Raw genomic sequence first — 23,462 nt, 5'->3', positions numbered from 1 at the left:
AAAAGAAGAAAAAATTCTATGAAACTACACAGAAAAGAAAACAAATACACAAGGGTACACAAACACATAGTGGGATAACACCAATAGGAAAGGACAGGGTTCGTTTTCAGTGTAACGTTTGGTACTGCAGTCCAACCCAAAACTTCATATATCTTTCCTCTTATTTCATCCTTTGTTTCCACCAAAAAAATTCTATCTAAGCATGCTTTCTGTGTTTATGTATTCACACATCTCTTACCTCATTTTTATTTTCCATTATCTTACCTCATCATTTATTTCCAAGAAAATCCTACCTAAACCTGTTTTCTCAATGCATTTCTTCCAATTCATCGCAACTCATTCTCTTAGAGGCTACCCCCTCTTAAGCTAACTTAAATCTACTGAGCTCAGATGCTAAACTAAGGGACGAGGCAATGCAGCAGCACAAAACATGTAACACAAACAGCAATGACCAAAAAAATGCAGAGTGCAAAGCAAGCAGCAGTAAATCTAATTTACAGATAAAATGCAAAATTACAACTAATATGAGCCAATGTGCAGCAACATGAAAAATCAATGAGTAGTAAAATTGGCTTAGCAGAGTAATGTAATGTGAAATTTAGTAGCACTATGCCTGGCAAACAGCAACAGCAAATGCAATAACTTATATCTAAACATGACATAGCTCAAGCAGAAAAAATATTACAGTAAAAACAACAATGCAGATAAGGGAAATGTATAATCACATCTTAATGTCTAAGTAATTAAAGTGGTGCACCACAAGAAGTTATTCTACCAAAAAGTTACCAATTACTTGAAAAGAAAATTATGAATGAAGTTCCTGTGAAGGTAAATGTCATTTTGTGCTCCCTCATTTTTTTTAAAAAAAATTATTATTTTTTCGATCTGTAGACAGAAAATATTTATATTAGTACATCTACAAAATTTTATTTTAACCAATGCTGCAGTGCAGCTAGAAACTAGATATCAAATGAAATAAGCAACTATGTACAAAGCAAAGCATAAGAACATCGTTCAATAGTCATGTGGCATTTCATAAGTAGTAAAAAAATCTCTCATCTAGAAAGACAGTAGTCATAGTCAGGTGTGTAGACAAACTATTTCTTGTCATTTCATTAGGCATTTCAGTAAATATCAGAAAGTACGATATGTTTCCAAGTAATCAGCATGTCGGATTTGCGATGCTTTCTCTAAAGGAATGCCAATGGCCAGGATAATGGCCTCCCTTTTTTTTTCTGTGCTCTGAAAGGCACGCGCTGATGGCTTTTTCTCCAGGTGTCTGACACAGCTGGGTGCCCACGACGCATTACGTGCAGGTGGTCACTTAATTTTCTTACGGAAATATTTACGACAACAGTTTCCGCTACAGTGGCAGTCTCATATAAAAATATTTCACAGGTCAAGAATTAGCATTGCAAATCTGTAGAAAGAAAATCCTATAAATATAAGTGTCAAAATAAAATATTCGTCAGCATTGTGATACAGTCACGCATTTACGCACATTTCATAACTCTTAAAGTACGATTCTTGGTTTCCAACATACTTCTTATTCCTCATATATGGTAGCATCATCTTATTGATCATAAAAATATCTCAACAGCATGGTACACATCGTCGTCGTAATAATAACATCATAACACTTCAGTCAAATCTCAAAAACGTCGTAGCTTTCTGTAATAATTTCAAAACCTAAAAAAAATTCTCTGCTCATTTCAATAGTGTCATCTACCTCAAACGTACTTTAAAAATCATGAATCCATACCAAATATATCATTCAAAGCTCTCATAGTATCACAATGATTCCGAAAAAATATGAACAGTTTACAAAGTACAGACAAAATACAGTTTCATAAGTGTGAAGTTATCCAACTGTGTAATTACGTAAACATCTGTCACTGATATAGTAAAATAAATGTTTGTCTCTCTCAGTTAAATGATCAGATAGCTGTGTAATTTGTGTGTTAGAGAAATATGGTACCGATGTGTGAAGTTGTATAAGCAAATACCATATTAGCTAGGGCTCCTTGTGTTTGCCAAACACATGGTACACAAAGTAGGCGTATACCCCCCTGAGGATTTATGTAATTATACCCTCAGGTGTTACAGATTACAGCAATGAAATGAAATATATCACGGAAAACTTTCTTTGTAATTCAAAAATCTTTAAAAATAAATGTTTTAAGTATAAAATTGATCACTGGAATCCGTGTCCTGTAGCGCTAAATGTGCATCTTGTTGTAAGATAATCTCTGTGGAAGTGTCGAAGTTATTTTCCTCCGAAAGCTAAGTTCTGCAGAAGCCAATGTACTTACCTCATGATAAACAAAAGTGAAATGCTTTGCGTATAGATATCGTAGTTATTATGCTTATTGGCGTGATGAAGAAAGTACTGTACAGTAACGTATTGTTGTGCCACGAAAAAAGGCTGTTGCTATACCACAAAAGTTACTACTAAAACATGTTTTTCTTTCCAGAAGAATTCAGAAAACTGTGCAGATATAAAACAGATACACCGCAAAAGTAACATTGTAAATTGTCACTCATTAGTAGCGTCGTGATAAAAATCGTGTAGCTGTCACATAAACTAACCTCTGTGTCATCTGGTATCTCTCAGAAAGCACATTAAATTCAGAATGTATTTTCAAATAAACCAAAATGTTGCATTAAAATCTCATTAGTAGTACTAGATATAATGTTATTTTTCTCGGAGCCAGTGGCCGCACGCGGCTGCCTGCGGCGCGAGTCATTGTCTGTCTCTTTGTTGGCGCGCGTTGTTATTGGGATTAGGAGGCCTAACTTCTACAAATTCGCCTTGCCGAGAGGGCCCTGCTCTGTTTGAATCCCGCCAGTTCTGATGCAATTCAGGTCTGTCGTTTTGTCGGTAGTTTACATAGTTTCTTGTTTGTCGGTCATGTGATGGAGAATTTCTCCCTGAACCGTAACTCTGCGCCGAACTGTTGCGTCTGAAGTTATTCTGCCTCCCTTGATAATAATTGTTTTGGTTCCCATATTGTCTGTTTCTCTGATTGTCTCTGTGACAGTCATTACTACGGAAATACGATCTTTCTCTGTAACTATTACTCTGCCAATGGTTGTCATATGGGTGGTGTCTGTTTTGGTCACGATATGTGTTGTGAGAATAGCCTTGTCGTGTCCAGTTATTATTTCTTTCATCGCGGAATTGCGACGGATGTGACCTGTAATTGTTGTGTTCCTCTTTCCGCATTCCGCGATTGTCAGTGTCAATTTCCAATTCTTGTAACAGTCCCTGAAAAGCTTCAATGTCGTCTTTGCAACGTCCTGCCAAAATAATATGTCGTAAATGTTCAGGTAATTTGATTAAGCAAATGCGGATGAGTTCTGAGGGGCTGTATGGGTTTGACAGGTACTGATTCTTGTGCAACATGTCTTCAAAATATTTCACAAGACTGGAGAATTCAGATTGTTCGAAATGTTTCATCATTATGATACCATGTTTTACCCGGTCTTGTGTGGCTTGAGACCAATATGCTGAGAGGAAGGCATGGTAAAATTCTCCTTCACTGTGGCAATCGTGAATGACCGACCGCATTCTTACAGCTGGTTCATTCTCTAAGTAGCCACACATAAATTCTAATCTGTGCTCTAATGACCAGTTGGGAGGAAAACAATGAGAGAATTGATGGAGCCATGCTTGTGGATGAATGTCGTTGCCAAAATTCTTAAATGTTTTGAATTTACGTGTAGTAATGAACAGCTTATAGTCAAAATCGTCATGTCGGCGAGTCGCATATCGGTCATTGTTACGTCGTTTCGGCGGTTCCATTTCAAAATTCGGTGCACCTTGCCAATTTCTTTCATAACTTCCGAAGTGTCCTGTGTTATTATTTTGTGGTTGTTCCGTATTTCTAAGTCCCTCTTCCCGTATTGGGGCGCGAGTATCCTCTGAAATACGTAATTCTTGTATTAACTGTGTCAGCTGATCTTGTACTTCCCGGATTTCTCTTTGGTGTTGCATATTAATCTGATTCTGATTTTGTTTGAATTTCCTAATTTGTTCGCACTCTTCAGTGTCAGTGAAGGCTACAGGTCTTGTGTCATTCAGATCATCATCTACCTTTGTAGATAAGTTAGTGACCTGATCCGAAAGTTCGGCTACTTTCTCCGATAGTGAACACATTTCCTCAGTGTGTTTTTCTGAACCAAGTTTCAGAGTGTCCATTTGTGTTGAAATCGTATCTACTGTGTCCTTTAAGTTTTCCTGAGTTATTGCAAGTTGCGTAACCGAATCGGTAGATGCAACTGAGTCAATTTTAGCCCACAAGGTCTCATGATTTTCATGAACAATGGCTTGCAGTTCTTTTATGGCTGCTTCGTGATTCTGTAATGCATTTTCATGTCGCGAAAAAATAGGTTGAAAATGCTCACAAATTTGTGTTTTTACGTCATTACAGACTTTTTGACATTTCGATTCAATGTTATGTAACTCAGTAGTTAAATCTTCACGTGTTTGTTCAAGCGTGGTGTGAAGATTTTGTTCCATTGCGTCTAACTGTTGCTGTGTTTGTCTCTGATTTTGTTCCATTGTGTCTAACTTTTGAAGCTTTTGCTGTGTTTGTCCCATTTGTTGTATTAATTGTAATAACAATGCATTGGTGTCTGAAACATGTTCCTCAGTGCTTTTCGGCAGTGAATTTGCACCGGCAACATTCACATTTTGACAAGCGGAAAACGTGTCTTGAGTCATTTGAGAAAACGGTGAGGACGCAAAACCTGAATCTACAGTGTTTGCAAAATTGTGTCCTATCATTTCGGATTCCTGAGGCGAGCTGTTGCCGACCGATCGATCGATAATGCTTCCCTCTTCACTAATTGTTTCACTGTCCACGCCATTGTTTGCCGCCCGCTCCATTTCCCTACGCACAATTATCAAATTACTACTTTGAACATCAGTTAATTCATTACTTGGTGGCGCTAACACACTGCTTTCATTTTCACTGTCATTTCTCAGTTTACTTTGGAGCCTAGTATTACGTTTTTCACAGGCCATTATTGTTACAGTATTTCACACGACAACACAGAAAAACACAATTTGAAGAGCAAAAATAAAATAACATAGCAATGGAAATAATGTCTACTTAATTGCCAGCGCAGCTGCGAAATACTTGGTGCAAATCTACATGCATGCCACAACTGTTTTACTGTACAACAATGAAAGACTGCAACTACAAAGGAGATTCTCTCTACAGTTACGCGCTAGCAATAAACAAAATCTACACTAATTACACAAACTACAAGAAAAATCAGAAGATTCCAGTGAGGTATCCTCGGCTAAGGGTCGACATATGAAACGTCGCCTTTGAACTATTTATACACGACTGTCCTTAAACTGACACAAAATATTTTGTTAGCGCAACGCAATCTGACTATCAAAGATCCCTGAAAAGAATGGCCCTGACTAACATTAAACTATACCTTTCACAAATCACTTACCTCACAAAAATCTTCGCTGCTCAAGCTACTGCAATACAGCGAGCGCCACTACTGCCAGCTAAATAAAAGATTCAAACTATGGCAGGCACTAACTACTGATAGGGATAGTTAGCAAATGAAAGATATTAATAGAGAACAAACAATGTATTTACCTTAATATCATCACAAGTCATAATATATATATCAGTTCATGACAAATAATAAATCTCCGCCATCTCTCTCCCCACATCCACCACTGCTGGCGGCTCACCTCCAACTGCGCAACGCTACGCGCTGTTCACAGCCAGCTGCCTAGCACTACAATGGCGAGTATTACAACAATGCAAAGCAGCCACAGACTGCACACAGCACAGCCAGTGATTTTCATACAGAGGTGGCGTTACCAATAAAAAAAACCTAAACAGCCTACTTACATAGAGAAAACATAAACAGCCTGCTTACATAGAGAAAACATAAACAGCCTACTTACAATGTATGAGATGGTTAAAGAAGCCATCCATAACGCAGCTTATGAAGCACTGGGAAAAGAAGAAATCCAAAAGAGAAATAGAATATGTGACGAGTGGTGGAACCACTCGTTACAAGAGAAGGTAGAAATTAAGAAGAAAGCTTATAATAAATGATTTAACTCAAGATCAGACAATGATTGGCTGGAATACAGAGAGCGGAGAAAAGATGCACAGAAAACAATAATTAAGGAAAAAACCGAATCCTGGCAGAAAACCTTTGAAGAGATAGAAAAAAGCATGGGGAATACACGAGCAAACAAAGCCTGGAAGGTATTAAAAACAATGAACACAGAATAAAGATAAAGCAAATATAAACCTCATTAGAATGCAGGAATGGGTACAACAGTACCAAGGACAACTAACTGAGAACTGAGCTGCATTCACTGAGAACCCACCAGGCATTGAAATCAGTAATGATAATATACCACCGATAACCCCAAAGGAAGTCGAAAATGCAATTAATGCCATGAAAAACATAAAGTCGCCAGGTCCAGGATTAATTTATATAGAACTGGTTAAAGCAGCACCGTCAAAACTCTTTGAGATATTGGCAGTGATTTTTGACAAATGCCTTAGAGGTGACGAAGCCCCAAAGGAGTGGAAAAAGGCAACAACTACATCAATATTTAAGAATGGCAACAGAAGGAATTGTGCAAACTATCGTGGTATTAGTGTGATGCCATCCATGGCGACAGTCTATGGCCGTATCCTAAAAAAAGAGGATGGAAGAAGAAATAACTGAATCTGAAGAACAGAATGGATTCAGATCTGGTCGCTCCTGTACTGATGCAGTATTTACCCTCAAAAACCTAGTGGAGAAAAGGACAGCAAGGGTCCTTACAACCCTTGTCTTTGTAGACCTCCAGAAAGCTTATGACACAGTTCCACAGAACAAGCTATGGACAAGTCTAATTGATAATGGTGTGTCACCGAGCTACGTGAAAGCTGTCAGGCTCCTCTAGCAAGGTTGTACAGCAATGGTTAAAGTGAGAAATCAACTACCTCAAGAGTTTGAGGTGACAAAAGGACTACGCCAGGGATGCACACTTGTCCCTACACTCTTTAAGATCTACCTAGAGGAGGCACTAAAATCATGGAAAAGGAAATGCGGAGGAATGGGTGTCCCTATAGACGACGAGATCTTGTTCACTCTATTTTTTGCTGACGACCAAGTATTAGTAGCTGGAGATGAGGAAGATGCAAATTACATTATCCGCAAATTAAAAGAAGAATATGAAAAATGCGGTCTTGTCATAAACGTATCTAAAACAGAATATCTGAAAGTGGGAGAAAGTAGTGTTAACGACTTACAGCTCGGTTCTGCTACTATTAAAGGGTGTCATAATTTTAAGTACGTGGGAGTGACACTGTCATCCAATGGTAGAAGTATGGATGATGTAAACAATAAAATAGGCCAGGGCAAGCGAGCCATAAAACAACTAAATGGTATTCTCTGGAACAAAAACATACCATCTATCACAAAATTATTGAAAGTATCGCAACATATGGTGCAGAGTTGTGGGAACAACTCAGAGGCAGAAAGATCGCCTGCTGGCTGTCGAGATGGGTTTCTGGAGACAGAGTTGTGGATACTCCAGACTTGACCATATTAGAAATGATAGGATCAGAGAGGTTATGGATGTCAAAAGCACAATCCTAAACTACATAGAAAGGAAGTGCCTACTCTGGTATGGTCACTTATAGCGTATGCCAGACACAAGATGGCCAAAACAGGTATGGCAATGGACTCCACATCAAAGAAGAAAGCGCGGTAGACCTGCGAGGCGACGTCAACGAAGCAATGGTGGCGAGAGGTCTTAATGAAGGAGACTGGAATGACCGTGAACGATGGAGACTGGGATGCGAGAGGCGGCGGCAGCCGTAGAAACCTCGCTCATATATACACTCCTGGAAATGGAAAAAAGAACACATTGACACCGGTGTGTCAGACCCACCATACTTGCTCCGGACACTGCGAGAGGGCTGTACAAGCAATGATCACACGCACGGCACAGCGGACACACCAGGAACCGCGGTGTTGGCCGTCGAATGGCGCTAGCTGCGCAGCATTTGTGCACCGCCGCTGTCAGTGTCAGCCAGTTTGCCGTGGCATACGGAGCTCCATCGCAGTCTTTAACACTGGTAGCATGCCGCGACAGCGTGGACGTGAACCGTATGTGCAGTTGACGGACTTTGAGCGAGGGCGTATAGTGGGCAAGCGGGAGGCCGGGTGGACGTACCGCCGAATTGCTCAACACGTGGGGCGTGAGGTCTCCACAGTACATCGATGTTGTCGCCAGTGGTCGTCGGAAGGTGCACGTCCCCGTCGACCTGGGACCGGACCGCAGCGACGCACGGATGCACGCCAAGACCGTAGGATCCTACGCAGTGCCTTAGGGGACCGCACCGCCACTTCCCAGCAAATTAGGGACACTGTTGCTCCTGGGGTATCGGCGAGGACCATTCGCAACCGTCTCCATGAAGCTGGGCTACGGTCCCGCACACCGTTAGGCCGTCTTCCGCTCACGCCCCAACATCGTGCAGCCCTCCTCCAGTGGTGTCGCGAGAGGCGTGAATGGAGGGACGAATGGAGACGTGTCGTCTTCAGCGATGAGAGTCGCTTCTGCCTTGGTGCCAATGATGGTCGTATGCGTGTTTGGCGCCGTGCAGGTGAGCGCCACAATCAGGACTGCATACGACCGAGGCACACAGGGCCAACACCCGGCATCATGGTGTGGGGAGCGATCTCCTACACTGGCCGTACACCACTGGTGATCGTCGAGGGGACACTGAATAGTGCACGGTACATCCAAACCGTCATCGAACCCATCGTTCTACCATTCCTAGACCGGCAAGGGAACTTGCTGTTCCAACAGGACAATGCACGTCCGCATGTATCCCGTGCCACCCAACGTGCTCTAGAAGGTGTAAGTCAACTACCCTGGCCAGCAAGATCTCCGGATCTGTCCCCCTTTGAGCATGTTTGGAACTGGATGAAGCGTCGTCTCACGCGGTCTGCACGTCCAGCACGAACGCTGGTCCAACTGAGGCGCCAGGTGGAAATGGCATGGCAAGCCGTTCCACAGGACTACATCCAGCATCTCTACGATCGTCTCCATGGGAGAATAGCAGCCTGCATTGCTGCGAAAGGTGGATATACACTGTACTAGTGCCGACATTGTGCATGCTCTGTTGCCTGTGTCTATGTGCCTGTGGTTCTGTCAGTGTGATCATGTGATGTATCTGACCCCAGGAATGTGTCAATAAAGTTTCCCCTTCCTGGGACAATAAATTCACGGTGTTCTTATTTCAATTTCCAGGAGTATATATATATATATATATATATATATATATATATATATATATATATATATATATATATAGATTTGATGCTTTAGCCGCCTACTTAAAACAGACACTTTTTGGAACTGCTACATACAGCGTGTTAGCTTTCAGATGGCGGACCACTCCCTGGTCCTGAATCGGCAGAAGTCAGCAAAAGTCGGACGGCTTTGGCGGCTTATCATTCGTTTTTGGCTACAGATAACATTAGCTATCCGATAGTACCGTGCGAGGTAGCCATTGTCGTCTGCTGTGCCACTGTGTTGCCGTTCAATGTATTTAGTATTGTTTCGTTTCCTTGCAATAAGTGCACGTAATTGCTGCAGTCAGAATCGGTATTAAACATGCCAAACGTACGACGATTTCAGTTCCATTTACGAACAGCATTTCAGCGATTTTTTTCCTTCCGTGCATGACTTCTGTTCCGTGGAAGCATGTAACGTAGTGATGGTGCCAACGCTGCAGGGGAACTTACAGTTAAGACATGTTCACTGACTGACAACAATCTGTTCACTGACAATGTTAAAAATGTTTACAATCATGTCAATGCAATACTGCGTGGTCGCCTTACTTAGCAAGTAGTCACATGTTTCAGTACAAGTTGGCACAGGTTACCTAGATCCTACGTTACGAAGTTTTATTTACGTTTGATTTTCACACTATATAAATAAATTAAGAGGATATGCGTTCAACAAAAAAGACTTCGATTTCTCTAGGACGCTGTAGTGGCTATTAAATAAAAATTGTCCGTTTCTGGGTAATTATTTTAACGCCAGTTCCGATATTTGTTTCAGCGTGGCTCGCACGTTCAAAGGGTGACTGAACCAAAGCGTTTTGCAAATAGTGCAAATGTACACTACAAGCACATAAAAAAGTTTTGTCTAACCATAGAAATTGTAACAAGCATTTACAGGCCCTCAGAATTGTCACAAGTCGGTTTCAGCACTTCAAAATTAACATTTCATGGTGAAATATAGAGACAGAGAAATTGTTGAGCTGAAAGTGGCGGGATTCATTGCGGAGCATTGTTCCGTATCAGCAGTAGACCCGCCAAGACTTCTGTTGCCAGCTTTGGACAAGTCGTCTACTGTTCTCAGTGAAATGAAGTTGCATCACACGTGGGTGCAGGGCTAATTACTAATGTGATTTCACCATATTTGTTTGAGGATCTCCTTAAAGACATTGGCAATAGTCCTTATTCGATGATAATAGATGAGAGCACGTCCACTGACGCCAAGAAAATTTTGTGCATTATTGTCCGTTATTTTAGTCAAAACACGAAAAAGAAAATAACAACGTTTTATAGTCTGTTCGAAACAGAAGGTGGTAACGCTGACTCTTTTTCTGACGCGTTTAAAAAACAACTAGCTGCACATGACCTTGATTTAAAAAAGTTAATAGGTATAGGTGTGACGGAGCTAACGTAATGGCAGGAGAGCATCGTTCATTCTCTTCTGTTCTAAAAGAGTCTCTGTCCCATTTTACTACCGTCAAATATGTGTCACACACATTGCATCCTGCCGCAGAAAACGCTCGTAAAACATTACGTTTGCATTTAGAATGCATCGTTTGAGAAGGGTTCACAACTCGTTTTCGTGCAGTACCAAGCGGCAAATTGAACTGTCTCTCCTACATGAAACTCTGGCCGGAAAGAAACCGATGAAAATAGACAAGTTATAGGGGCGCGCTTGATGACTCGCGTAGGAGCCATTAACAAAATCTTCACTTTAAATTGGCCAAAGATACAGAAAGACGCTATACTGCAGGTCAATAACGTCTTATGCTATTATCAAAACCCAATAAATTGAATCCTATATTTTTGAAACACTCAAAGCAATCATCGATTGCAACCAGATGTTTCAGGCTGATGATGTTGAACCTCTTAAGCTGTTATCAGAACATCATACTTTACTGCTGAACTATCTGTCAATTTTAGTTGCCCCAGAACGATTCACTAATATCAAGAGATAAGATTTGACAGGCTTCAATAAAAAGAATTATGTGATGAATATTGAATGCATCAGTTTAGGATTGAGTTGCAATGAAGCGACAGTTGGTATTGACCAAAAAACTTACTTAAGAGCTACGAACGAGCAGTGCGTATTATTTCTTTGTCAATTATGCCAAGAAATTCAGATGAAAATTCCAAAAAATCTACAGCTTGTAAAAAATTGCCTGTTTCACACCTAACTCGGCTACTAGCCAAGTCCGGCCTCATGCGGGGGATATAAAGACCCAACTTTGAAGAATTTATATTTTGTATCGGTAGATGCTTAAGAGATCTAAAAAATTTTAATTACGCCCCTGTAACCACTTTCGTCACGCACTAAGCCCCACACAATATTTCTTTTATCTATTTTTAATGTTTCTGTGATTTCTAATGGCAAACCAGTAGGACAATGAAAAAAGAAACATGAAGAAAGCAAATTTGGCGCCCATAGACCATGCTTTACATTTTTGGTCAGGCTATCTGTTTTTATTTACAAATGAAAAATTTTAGTTTGTGTAGTATATTTTTTTGACATTATCTTCTGGTGATAAACCTATCCATTCCTTTTAGCTATTATTTAACATATCTGGGGAAATTTGCCAAAATTGTATTATTTTGGGTACTTTTTGTCTGCTATGGCGAAATTTAGAAAATTCATCCCGGAAACACATGAAGCCACATCGCTGAAAGATGACTGTGGGGCGCTGCCCTTTGGCATGCTGCACGTCTGTGCTATAAAATGACAATTTACAAGAGTTTTCCCTTTTGCGATAGTCTCTGCAACCGGGACAGTAATAAATAATTCTGAGTTCGATATTCATTCTGTTGGTCTTGTGGAGTAGGTATTTACAACCAGGGCCGTTTCTACCATTTGGCAAGACTAGGCTGTCGCGTAGGACGGCAAAATTTTAGGTGCGGAAAAAGGCGGGAAAAATTAATTTCAATAAAACAACGAATAAACTGAGCAAATGAAGAGAAAAAATGAAAAAGAGGAAAAATTAAAACACTAAACTGTTCTCAAAAGTACAGAGTTACTTAAGACGTTTTTACTTACTTTGATGAAAGAATACACGTTGCCTCTACCTACCTCAAAACTTAACCAACAGCTACTGAATAAGAAAGTGAAATAATGACCTTGATGCATCCGGGTTGAACGCTGGAGCAGGACACGTGCGCTGGCTTACGATCGTGTTGCGACTTCATACCATACCTCTCTCAGTCCCTCTTTTTGTTTTTGTCTCTTCAAATCATTTGTCAAGCGCCAGTTGCGTTGAATGGTTCTATTGATGTTTTTAGTTCTACTGTTGTTTCCTGAATTTCACGTATACACAAGCTGGGTTTTGTAATTCTCTGTGAACATATCTAAAAAGATAGAAGCAGTTCATCATACCAGAACATTTTTATGAGTTGGTCTCTCTCTCGGAGCGCGAGCAAAGAACTACGTTACCTTTTCTCAAACAAATTAGCTGTGGTTTTCTTAAAATTAGACATACACTCAAATAATAACCAGGAAGGAGAATATACTTGTAGAAATTGTGCACCTTATGCTTGCAATCAGTTGTCTTCTAAGTAGGCTGTTTAGGTTTTTGTATTGGTAACGCCACGTAGCGCTCTGTATGGAAATCACTGACTGTGCTGTGTGCAGTCTGTGGCTGGTTAGCATTGTTGGAATATTCACTATTGTAGTGTTGGGCGGTTGGATGTGAACAGCGCGTAGCGTTGCGCAGTTGGAGGTGAGCCGCCAGCAGTGGTGGATGTCGGGAGAGAGATGGCAGAATTTTGAGAGCGGACGATCTGGACGTGTGTCCGTCAGAAAAAGGAAATTTGTAAGACCGGGTCATGAACTGATATATATATATATATATATATATATATATATATATATATATATATATATATATAATGACTTTTGAACACTATTAAGGTAAATACAATGTTTGTTCTTTACCAAAATCTTTCATTTGCTAACTATGCCTATCAGTAGTTAGTGCCTTCAGTAGTTAGAATCTTTTATTAAGCTAGCAGTACTGGCGCTCGCTGTATTGCAGTAGTTCGAGTAACGAAGATTTTTATAAGGTACGTGATTCATGAAAGGTATAGGTTATGGTTAGTCAGGGCCATTCTTTTGTAGGGATTATTGAAAGTCAGATTGCGTTGCGCCAAAAATATTGTGTGTCAGTTTAGTGATCATCAGAATAAGTAAAGAGAAAACTGTCTGAGTACGTTGAGTTTCGCTCAGCTGTTTGAAAATCAAATAACGTAAGAGGTTTACCAGCACAGTCATTCATAAATTTTTCTATGGGGATGTTTCAGTCTCAGTATAACATACACATTAGCGCATACTATAATCTCTGTTATTGCAGTTGTCACACAGTTGCATTTACACAAAAAGATAATTTTCCGATTTAAAGTATATTAGGACTAGGCTTCGTGAACTGTTAGGACAAGAGCTCTTAGAAGCATTCACAATCTTAAACACTGGAGCAGTATTACTAACGATATTGATTTTTAAGAAATTTGTAAAATAGAAAGAACGTAGAGAACTAAATAGAAATACACGACATGGTTTCCTACGAACCAATATCCAGAACTTCAGCACTAACGTATCGAAAGAACATTCTGTGTACCTCCTTCCCACAGCTGACCTACAATTAAATAAGCACATTTCATCAGTAAATTGTCTATGAGGCTCTGGCGTCATTGAGTTTGTGAGAGCAGACGTTTTTACGTAAGAAAATGGCAAGGAAATTTGCAGTGTCCCTGCGACAAAGGCGTAGAATGCGCTTATGACGCCATTTGCGTTAGCCACGTGGCAGGGCCACGGTGGGTTCAAATGGCTCTGAGCACTATGGGACTCAACTGCTGAGGTCATTAGTCCCCTAGAACTTAGAACTAGTTAAACCTAACTAACCTAAGAACATCACAAACATCCATGCCCGAGGCAGGATTCGAACCTGCGACCGTAGCGGTCTTGCGGTTCCAGACTGCAGCGCCTTTAACCGCACGGCCACTTCGGCCGGCAGGGCCACGGTGAATGAACGCCGCGTGCTTCCTCATGCGCGTGCGTAGCGAGTGAGGGTGCCGTGCGCGGCTCGGGCGGTTTCGCTATGTGGATGCAGGGCTCTACGTATGTACCCAATTTGTACACCTTACCCGACGAATTCAAATGGGGTGCAGTGGGTGTGTGTTCACATCTAATAATTTGTATCAACTCCCATGTTGTCTGACGAAGATTATTGTGAACAAACTGATTCTGGTAGTTTTCATCAAAAAGAGGTTCGGTTCATGTGGTTCATTACATAAGCGGAATTTTCCTTGTCAGAGACGAGAAATTCATCTCTGTGCGCTCTTCTCAGCAAATACTTCCCTCCCGTACATACCACGAACTTGTCAAATTCTTATCATGGGTTCTACCGTGCAGGAGTCTCAATTAAACTCAAAAGTAAAATGTGTTGGAAGTGTTCATTTTCCTTTACCTGACAATTCATACCGATCAGTCTTGAAAATAGCCAAAACGAGGTGCTAGCAATTTGCGAGGTTCTGTTCTCAGCGACCAAACTCCAAAAAATTCAGTAACGAAATACGAATGCAGCGGTGCTAACCAAATGAAGAACAGCGCGTACTTACACCTATAAATTGGACTTCGCACTGCAACTGTCTGATCCTCACAGACGGCTTCTGCAATGTGAAGGTAACATACCTACTACACAGCAAAGAAAATAGATCACACCGCAGATGATCCTAACAACACAGCAACAGAGAAAGCAGTCGGGCGTGGTGGTCTAAAAGCAATCCGACAGGTCGCGGGATTGAATCATAGTCGGACCACGGAGTTTTCACTCTGCCTTTTCAACCTAGCCTTTACCTCTCTATAGTGTGAGCCGTCGCCAGAAAAGAAACGTGGTTCGGATTCCACGTTCAACTGGAGGTCACATTTCCCAGGTTGGGTAAGTGGAATAGGTCAGAGACACATAATATGCCGAAATGGCGTCAGCTTGAAAGACATGTACCATGACATTGAACCATACGAAATTATGAGGAAGTAACTGCTATATTTCCTGTTATTCGACCAAACTTTAGCATTATTTTACTACAGTAGAATTACTGGGGTTGTGTTGCAACTAATTTCCTTTTGGTAACATGGATACATGGTGAACTAGAGGTAATATACATTTTTTTTAGTTGCGGCACTCCGAAAGGACAGAGGAAATACAGCCTTAAAGTATGGATACAACTTTGTACCAGTAGTAACTGATTAACACTTTAGTGAGACGGCGTATACGTAGCCCCAGCCTAACCTTAAAGTTTAATGCAATGCCAAGCTCATCCTACATCTGCATCTACATCTACATCCATACTCTGCAAGCCACCTGATTCCAGCCTCATATGGTTCGTGGAAAGAAAGATTGTCGGTATGCCTCTGTGTGGGCTTTAATCTCTCTGATTTTATCCTCATGGTCTCTTCGCGAGATACACGTAGGAGGGAGCAATATACTGCTTGACTCCTCGGTGAAGGTACGAGGGTGAGTCAAATGAAAACCTTAAATTTGTAATAACAAATCGAGATTTCGCTCCGGTATCCTGTAAGTTGGTAAACGTGCTACAAGCAGCGTGCATAATGGCCTGTAGGTGGCAGCATAGTGCAGATGCACGCATACCGTCGCAGTATTAGTATCAAGATGGCCGCCCCACTTGCGACTTGCACCAGGGAAGAACAGCGTTCTGTTATTCGGTTTTTGCGTAGTGAAGGTGTGAAACCTATTGAAATTCGTCGACGAATGAAGGTTCAGTACGGTGATGCATGTTTGTCACAGCAGCAAGTCTACTAACGGAGAAGGAAGTGCGCAAATCGTATGACTTCAATGGAAGATGCTCCTCGCCCAGGTCAGGCACAACGAGTTGTGACTCCACAAAACGTTGCAGCAGTTGAAGCCATAGTGACGAAAAACAGTCGAGTGACACTGAATGACATTGCAATATGTGGGTCAGCACACCACATTGTGCATGATGTGCTCCAGTTTCACAAAGAGTCTGCAAGATGGGTGCCACGGTAGCTGACTCCTGAAATGAGAGAATGACGTGCTGATGCCTGTGAAGAACTTCTTCGGCGCTTTGAACGAGAAGGTGATGGTTTCACTTCCACCAACCGAAAACGAAGAGAGCAAGCAAGGAATGGTGTCATTCCTCATCACCAAAACCAAAGAAGTTTCGAACAGAACCATCAGCAGGGAAGATTATGCTGACTGTCCTTTGGGACGAAAAAGGCGTCATTTTGGATCATTGCCTAGAGGGACCACTGTCACCAATGCATCATACACTGATCTGCTAAAAAATCATCTGCAGCCTGTAATCAAATGAAAGCGACGTGGATTGCTGTCAGCAGGTGTCCTTTTCCAACATGACAATGCAAGGCCCCACAATGCCCGTACAACAGTTGCAACAATCACAGACCTGCATTTTGAGTGTCTTCCTCATCCACCATATTCACCAGACCTTGCCCCAAGTGATTTTCATATGTTTGGACCACTCAAAGAAGCAGTAGGAGGAAAGAAGTTCCGTTCTGATGAAGAAGTAAGCCACGCGGTGCATGAATGGTTGTGTGGATTACCAAAAGAATTTTTTTCTAAAGGAATTTATGCACTTTGTAAGCACTGGAGGACTTGCATTGAGCGTGGGGAGATTATGTTGAAAAGTGATGACAGCTCTGTGCCACTTCTGCACAATAAATGATATTTAAATTAAATATTTAAGGTTTTCATTTGACTCACCCTCGTATGTTCTCGAAACTTCAACAAAAGCCCATACCGAGCTACTGAGCGTCTCTCTTGCAGAGTCTTCCACTGGAGTTTATCTATCATCTCCATAGCGCTTGCGCGATTACTAAATGATCCTGTAACGAAGCGCGCTGCTCTCCATTGGATCTTCTCTACCAACCCTATATGGTACAGATCCCACACTGGTGAGCAGTATTCAAGCAGTGGGCGAACAAGTATACTGTAACCTACTTCCTTTGTTTCCTGCATTTCCTTAGGATTCTTCCAATGAATCTCAGTCTAGCATCTGCTTTACCGACGATTAAAATTATATGGTCATTCCATTTTAAATCACTCCTAATGCCTACTTCCAGATAATTTATGGAATTGACTGCTTCCAGTTGCTGACCTACCATATTGCAGGTAAATGATAAAGGATCTTTCTTTCTAAGTATTCGCAACACATTACACTTGTCTACATTGAGATTCGATTGCCATTCCCTGCACCATGCGTCAATTCATTGCAGATCCTCCTGCATTTCAGTACAATTTTCCATTGTTAAAACCTTTCGATATACTACAGCATCATCCGCAAAAAGCCTCAGTGGACTTCCGATGTTATCCACAAGGTCATTTATATATATTGTGAATATCAACGGTCCTACGACACTCCCCTGCGGCACACCTGAAATCACGCTTACTTCAGAAGACTTATCTCCATTGATAATAACATACTGCGTTCTGTTATCTAGAAACCCTTGAATCCAATCACACAATTGGTCCACATGCTCTTACTTTGCTCTTTAAACGACAGTGGGGAACTATCAAACGCCTTGCAGAAGTCAAGAAACACGGCATCTACTTGGGAACCCGTGTCTATGGCCCTCTGAGTCTCGTGGACGAATAGCGCGAGCTGGGTTTTACACGTTAGTCTTTTTCGAAACCCATGTTGATTCCTACAGAGTAGATTTCTAGTCTCCAGAAAAGACATTATACTCGAACATAATACGTGTTCCAAAATTCTACAACTGATCGACGTTAGAGATATAGGGCTATAGTTCTGCACATCTGTTCGACGTCCCTTCTTGAAAACGGGGATGACCTGTGCCCTTTTCCAATCTATTGAACGCTACGCTCTTCTAGAGACTACACCACTGCAGGAAAGGGGGGGGGGGGGGAGGGGAAGTTCCTTCGCGTACTCTGTGTAAAGTCGAACAGGTATCCCATCAGATCCGGCGGTCGACAGACGTGAATAGGTGAAAACGGAATGCCCCCTTAGCATAAAAAAACATCTAGTGAGTTGGAACAGTGTAGAATGATTGGTTTTTGAAAAGTGAATCTGTCGTACAGTGTGTAATATTATTGGTATTTCCGCAGTATGAAAGCAGTGAGTACCGTTGGAAAGGCATTCACCTATCTGTATATTAAATGATCAACCTATGAGATGAGACCTATTCTTTGAAAGACATTCGTTTTATATAATTTACGTAACTGTAAAGATGCGCATCTAGCGCGGACGCTAATACATCGATTGCGCAGTCAAAGAAACGTTTTAATAGAAGATTAACTGAACGTTCCGCTTCCATCTAAATAAAAGATGACAGTAAAAACTTTTGTAGATCTTCAGATTTTATCATACTTCTGCTTGTAATGTGAAAGCGTAAAGACGGTCGTCTTTAAGCCATAAAAGTGCGCGGTCTTGGCAGCGTGCAGACAACATTATTAATTAATAAAATTCGAGTAATTTATGTTCGATACTGTAAACCGGCAAGTTATTGTTATGAACGTGTTGAACGGTGCAAGAATTGTCTTGAAGGAAGAAGAAAAGTAATGACTGTAATTTGTGACAAAAACGTGAACCAAGGAGACAGCACAGGGCAGGCTGAAATCTGATCGCACCATACAGTTAGAAAAGTTCTTATGAAAGTTATACTGTTTATAAATAAGGCTTAATTGCTTGTGAGAATTGTTTGAATATATTTAGTGTTTACCAGATTTCTTAGTCTATTCTTTTCCTTTATATTTTTTTACCTCCATGTCATATTATTTTTGTAAATATCAAACAGCCTTTACTACAGCAGAGAATACTGGAGCATCCTGGTCGTAGACAGAAGGCCGCTCCTTGTCCTCTGTCCAACTCATAACTGCCCCATTTATCAATGATTTCATTTGCAAATGCAATATTTTTATTGTTCATTGTTAAAGGTCCCTTAGGTGGTTATAAATTTCATACTTATTACGTAAAGAAATCCGGGTTGTTCTTTTCCAAATAATAGAAGTCTTTGCGTAATCAAAAGCTAGCCTCATTCTGACAACGATCAGGAGCCGACCAGAAGACGGACGTCTTCGACCGCTTTCTTGCTTCCTGTGGCAAAGCTGTGCCAGACTGGGAACACGACATTCTAGTATATATATATATATATATATATATATATATATATATATATATATATATATATATATAACTATCAAATTAAAATTGAAAAAAAATTCAAACATATTTAACTTGTTTTTTTTTTTTTTCTTTTATCATACTAGAAGTGCCATTCGGGACGTACAGTTCATGATTCTAAACAACAGTGAAATATATATGGGTCTAACTGGCAAATAGGGCAGCAACCAGAAGTAAGTCAGTTTTGAGCCACCCAACAAAACCGCAGCATCCGACGATTGTTTTCATATACACGTAGCAGTGACGATATCACTACTTTGTACATAGGTTTGGCTTGACGCTACAGCATCTGCCCTACGATTCTTCCAGAAGTGCTGGAGTACTAACCATTCCCTCAGCTTTCATGTCTAGAAATCACGTTCCCGTCGATCTGCTATTGCTGGCCAACGGCTTTCCTAGTGTACTAAATGACGAAAATGTAGGGTTTCCGATAGAGCCCAGCGCCGAACTGTGCATTAGCGATCGCTATATTCTTGTTAGACGCCGCCACTGTGAAAGCAGTCTGGCAGCTTGCACTGTTGAGCGGCATATAGAACAAAGTATTACGTTCTGGGGGCGTTCTTGAATACGTGTGCTCTCGATTAGCGCGTATGTGGACTGCAACCGCTACATCTGAGGTATTTTCCTGGATAAGTACCGCAACAAAAATTTACAACACGAGATGTAACGCCTATTAGGAAACCAATTGTCTTCAGCCCTTCCTTGTAGGATGATGTGCAGCAGCTTATATATTTTAGCGTGTGCCATTACATTCAGGAAACACTGAAGTTTCATTTATAGCTAAGGTCATCTGTATCTACATGATTATTCTGTAATTTACAATGAAGTGCCTGGCAGAGGGTTCATCGAACCGCCTTCAAGCTATTTCTCCGCCGTTCCAATCGTGAACAGTGCGCGGGTTACACGAACCCTTAAATCTTGTCGTGCAAGCTCTTATTCCTCTTATTTTGTTACGATGATCATTTCTGTCTTTGTAAGTGAGCGCCAACAAAATATTTTCAATATCTGAGGCGGAAGTAACGGAAATTTCATGAAAAGATTCTGTCGCAATGAGCCGGCCAGAGTGGCCAAGCGGTTCTAGGCGCTGCAGTCTGGAATGGCGCGACCGTTACGGTCGCGGGTTCGAATCCTGCCTCGGGCATGGATGTGTGTGATGTCCTTAGGTTAGTTAGGTTTAAGTAGTTCTAAGTTCTAGGGGACTGATGACCACAGAAGTTGAGTCTCATAGTGCTCAGAGCCATTTGAACCATTTTTTTGTCGCAATGAAAAACGCCTTTTTTTTAAATTATTGCCACTTCAATTCGTGTATCAAATCCTTAAACCTCTCTTCCACATCTCGCGATAACACTAAACGAGCTGCCCATCTTTGAACTTTTCGATGTTGCCCTTCAGTCCTATCTGATGTGGTTCCTACACCACACAGATATACTGAAGAAGATAGCGGACAAACAGAATCTTTGCTCCTACCGAGTATAGACTGGGATGTCTGTGGATTCATTGCAGGCACTACAGACAGACAGTCGTGCGAAGTACTTGTGAACACGTTTTCTGAAAACTTTCTTGAGCAGCCATTACGGCAGCCCACATGCAATGGAAATATCTTAGACCTTCTAGCTAAAAAAATACTCCGGACTTTATCGACAACGCCAGTATAGAAATGGGGACCAGTGATCATGTTATTACAGCAACTGTAGTTATGAAAGTTAATAAATCAGTCAAAAAGTCTAGGAGAGTATTTCTCCTGGACAGAGCAGATAAGCACTTGTTATCATCTCACTTAGTGAATTGACATCGCTTATCTGCAGTAAGATGGGCGTAGAGGAATTATGGGCAAAGTTTAAGAAGATTGTAAATCGTGGTATGGAGAATTATGTGCCCATTTAGTGGATGAAGGACGCCATGGTTTAATAACGACATTCGGAAAATGCTGAGGCAGCAGAGGCTGTTGCACTCACGGTACAAAGGAAGATGCTCAAATGACGACGAGCAAAGGTTATTAGAGATTCATGCGTCTGTGAAAAGATATATGTCCGATGCCTACAACTTTTACCACTGGCATACCTTCGCGAAAGAACTGGCAGAGAAGCTATGAAAAGAAATTGCACCCCAGACCATCACTCCTGGTTGGTGGCAGACAACCATGTTGGTATCCCACAGATGTCCAGGGAGTCTCCAGACACGTCTTAGCTAGTCATCAGGGCTCAGCTTGAAGCATAACTCATCTCTGAAGACAACTCTACTAGAGTCAATGAGATTCCAGGTCAGAGACGTGTCTGGAGACGCCTCAGACATCGATGTGGCCCGCCGAATTTCCCATCAACAGGAGTGATGGTATGTGGTGCTATTACTTTTCGCGGAAGGACCCCTTTGGTTGTCATCGACGGCACCCATACAGCATAGCAGAACGTCGACGATATTCTCTGCCCCAGTGTGTTGCCCTTCATGGTAACCCATACTGGCCTTTCAGCAAGATAATGCCCGTCTGCAGTCGGCAAGACCTTCTGCTGCTTGTCTTCCTGCATACCAAACCCTGCCTTGGCCAACAAAGTCGCCAGATCTCTCTCCAGTTGTGAACGTTCGGAGGGTTATGGACAGGACCCTCAATCAGTCTACGGATTTTGACGGTCTAAACCGCCAATTGGACAGAATTTGGCACAGTACCCCTCAGCAGGAAATCCAGCAATGTTATCAATCAGTGCTAAGCTGAATAACTGCGCAGAAGTGGACCAACGCATTACTGAATTGCTCATTTTATAAAGCTTTTTCTTTTGAATGAATCATCCACTTTCTCTGAAACCATAGTCATTTAGTTGCTTCTGCATTTGGCTGACCTTCATGGAGTCTGTCATCAGGATGGTGACTCGGTACCCCCTCCACAGCAGAGCCTTGGACAAGATGTGGAACGGCAGCTGGTGGCTGATGGACGGGGTTGGTGCGATCACCAAGATCTTCGCTGCTGAGGATGCGCGCACCACCGCCAGCAGCGAAAATGCAAACGCTCGCAGCATGGTTCCTCCTGCAATGAACACTGTCGTCTGGTAACGGCAAGTGAATTTCACATTTCAACATGACCATCATGCTTGGAGCACGCTGCATGTTACAATCAACAGACCAGGCAAAAGCGAGGACCTTCTGAATTTGAACAAACCCCACCCAACTGCAAAGACGGGTTCAAAGAAAAGTTAGGCTGAAACAGGTGGCACATGGCCTTAAAAGCACCCTACCTACGCTCCATCTGTGAATGGAATGGAGAGCAACTAAACTGCTTGGTACGATAGAACAAACTTCATAGCGTCACTGAACATAGATGTCGATGTACACAATTACTGAGGTCTTACAGTCCAGGAGTGAAAGCATAGTATGAAAACATTACTATTAAATCTTCTTTCGGAGGCTGCGGGTCTACATCTACATCCACACTCAGCAAGACACTGTGAAGCAGAGATCAGGAACGTAGCGAGTACGAGTCTAGCGCTGGGGCCGCATTCTCCACAAATCATGCCGCCACAGTTACATCATTAGTACTGGGCTTCCATAGTTCCAAATATAGCCCCGCGAGTATGATGTGTCAGAACTGTGGCGCTGCGGTTGCTTCATACTCGTAGACTCTCTTAGTGAAACACGCAGGAATATGAGGATAGTCGTGACTTATTGTTAGTACGGAAGATGCACAATCTTGCGACTGTAAAATACCACTGACAAGGGGAAATGACCTACTGTCGTTATCAGGTAACCTTTCACTAAACTACTTTTTGTGAGACTGTGGAGGGCGCAAGACGAAAATTAATTTACGGACAGCACAAAATGCAAATGTTTTCAATTAGAGGAGGAGTGATATCTAAGTTTCATACTACTGTCCACACTTCAGATGAAAAACATACTAAATTTGGTCTGATACAAACGAAATGGTTGCAGTTTTGTTTACTCCACCTCCACCGAGAGAA

At 41.6% G+C, this 23,462-nt stretch overlaps 1 protein-coding gene across 1 annotated transcript in view; it reads right to left on the bottom strand.

Moving 5' to 3' along the window:
- LOC126455854 (putative UDP-glucuronosyltransferase ugt-47) overlaps nucleotides 1-22,526 on the bottom strand; it is a 101,436-nt gene extending 78,910 nt beyond the window's left edge. The window contains exon 1 of the mRNA XM_050091616.1: nucleotides 22,350-22,526. Coding sequence (XP_049947573.1) covers nucleotides 22,350-22,526 — 177 coding nt within the window. The remainder of the gene's footprint in view (nucleotides 1-22,349) is intronic.
- Between the last annotated feature and the right edge of the window lie 936 nt (nucleotides 22,527-23,462).

The sequence above is a fragment of the Schistocerca serialis genome, chromosome 2 (assembly GCF_023864345.2).
Source record: "Schistocerca serialis cubense isolate TAMUIC-IGC-003099 chromosome 2, iqSchSeri2.2, whole genome shotgun sequence".
Classification (NCBI taxonomy): Eukaryota; Metazoa; Arthropoda; class Insecta; order Orthoptera; family Acrididae; genus Schistocerca; species Schistocerca serialis.
The sequence above is the reverse complement of the archived record's forward strand: the minus strand, read 5'-3'. Positions and strand labels throughout refer to the sequence as shown.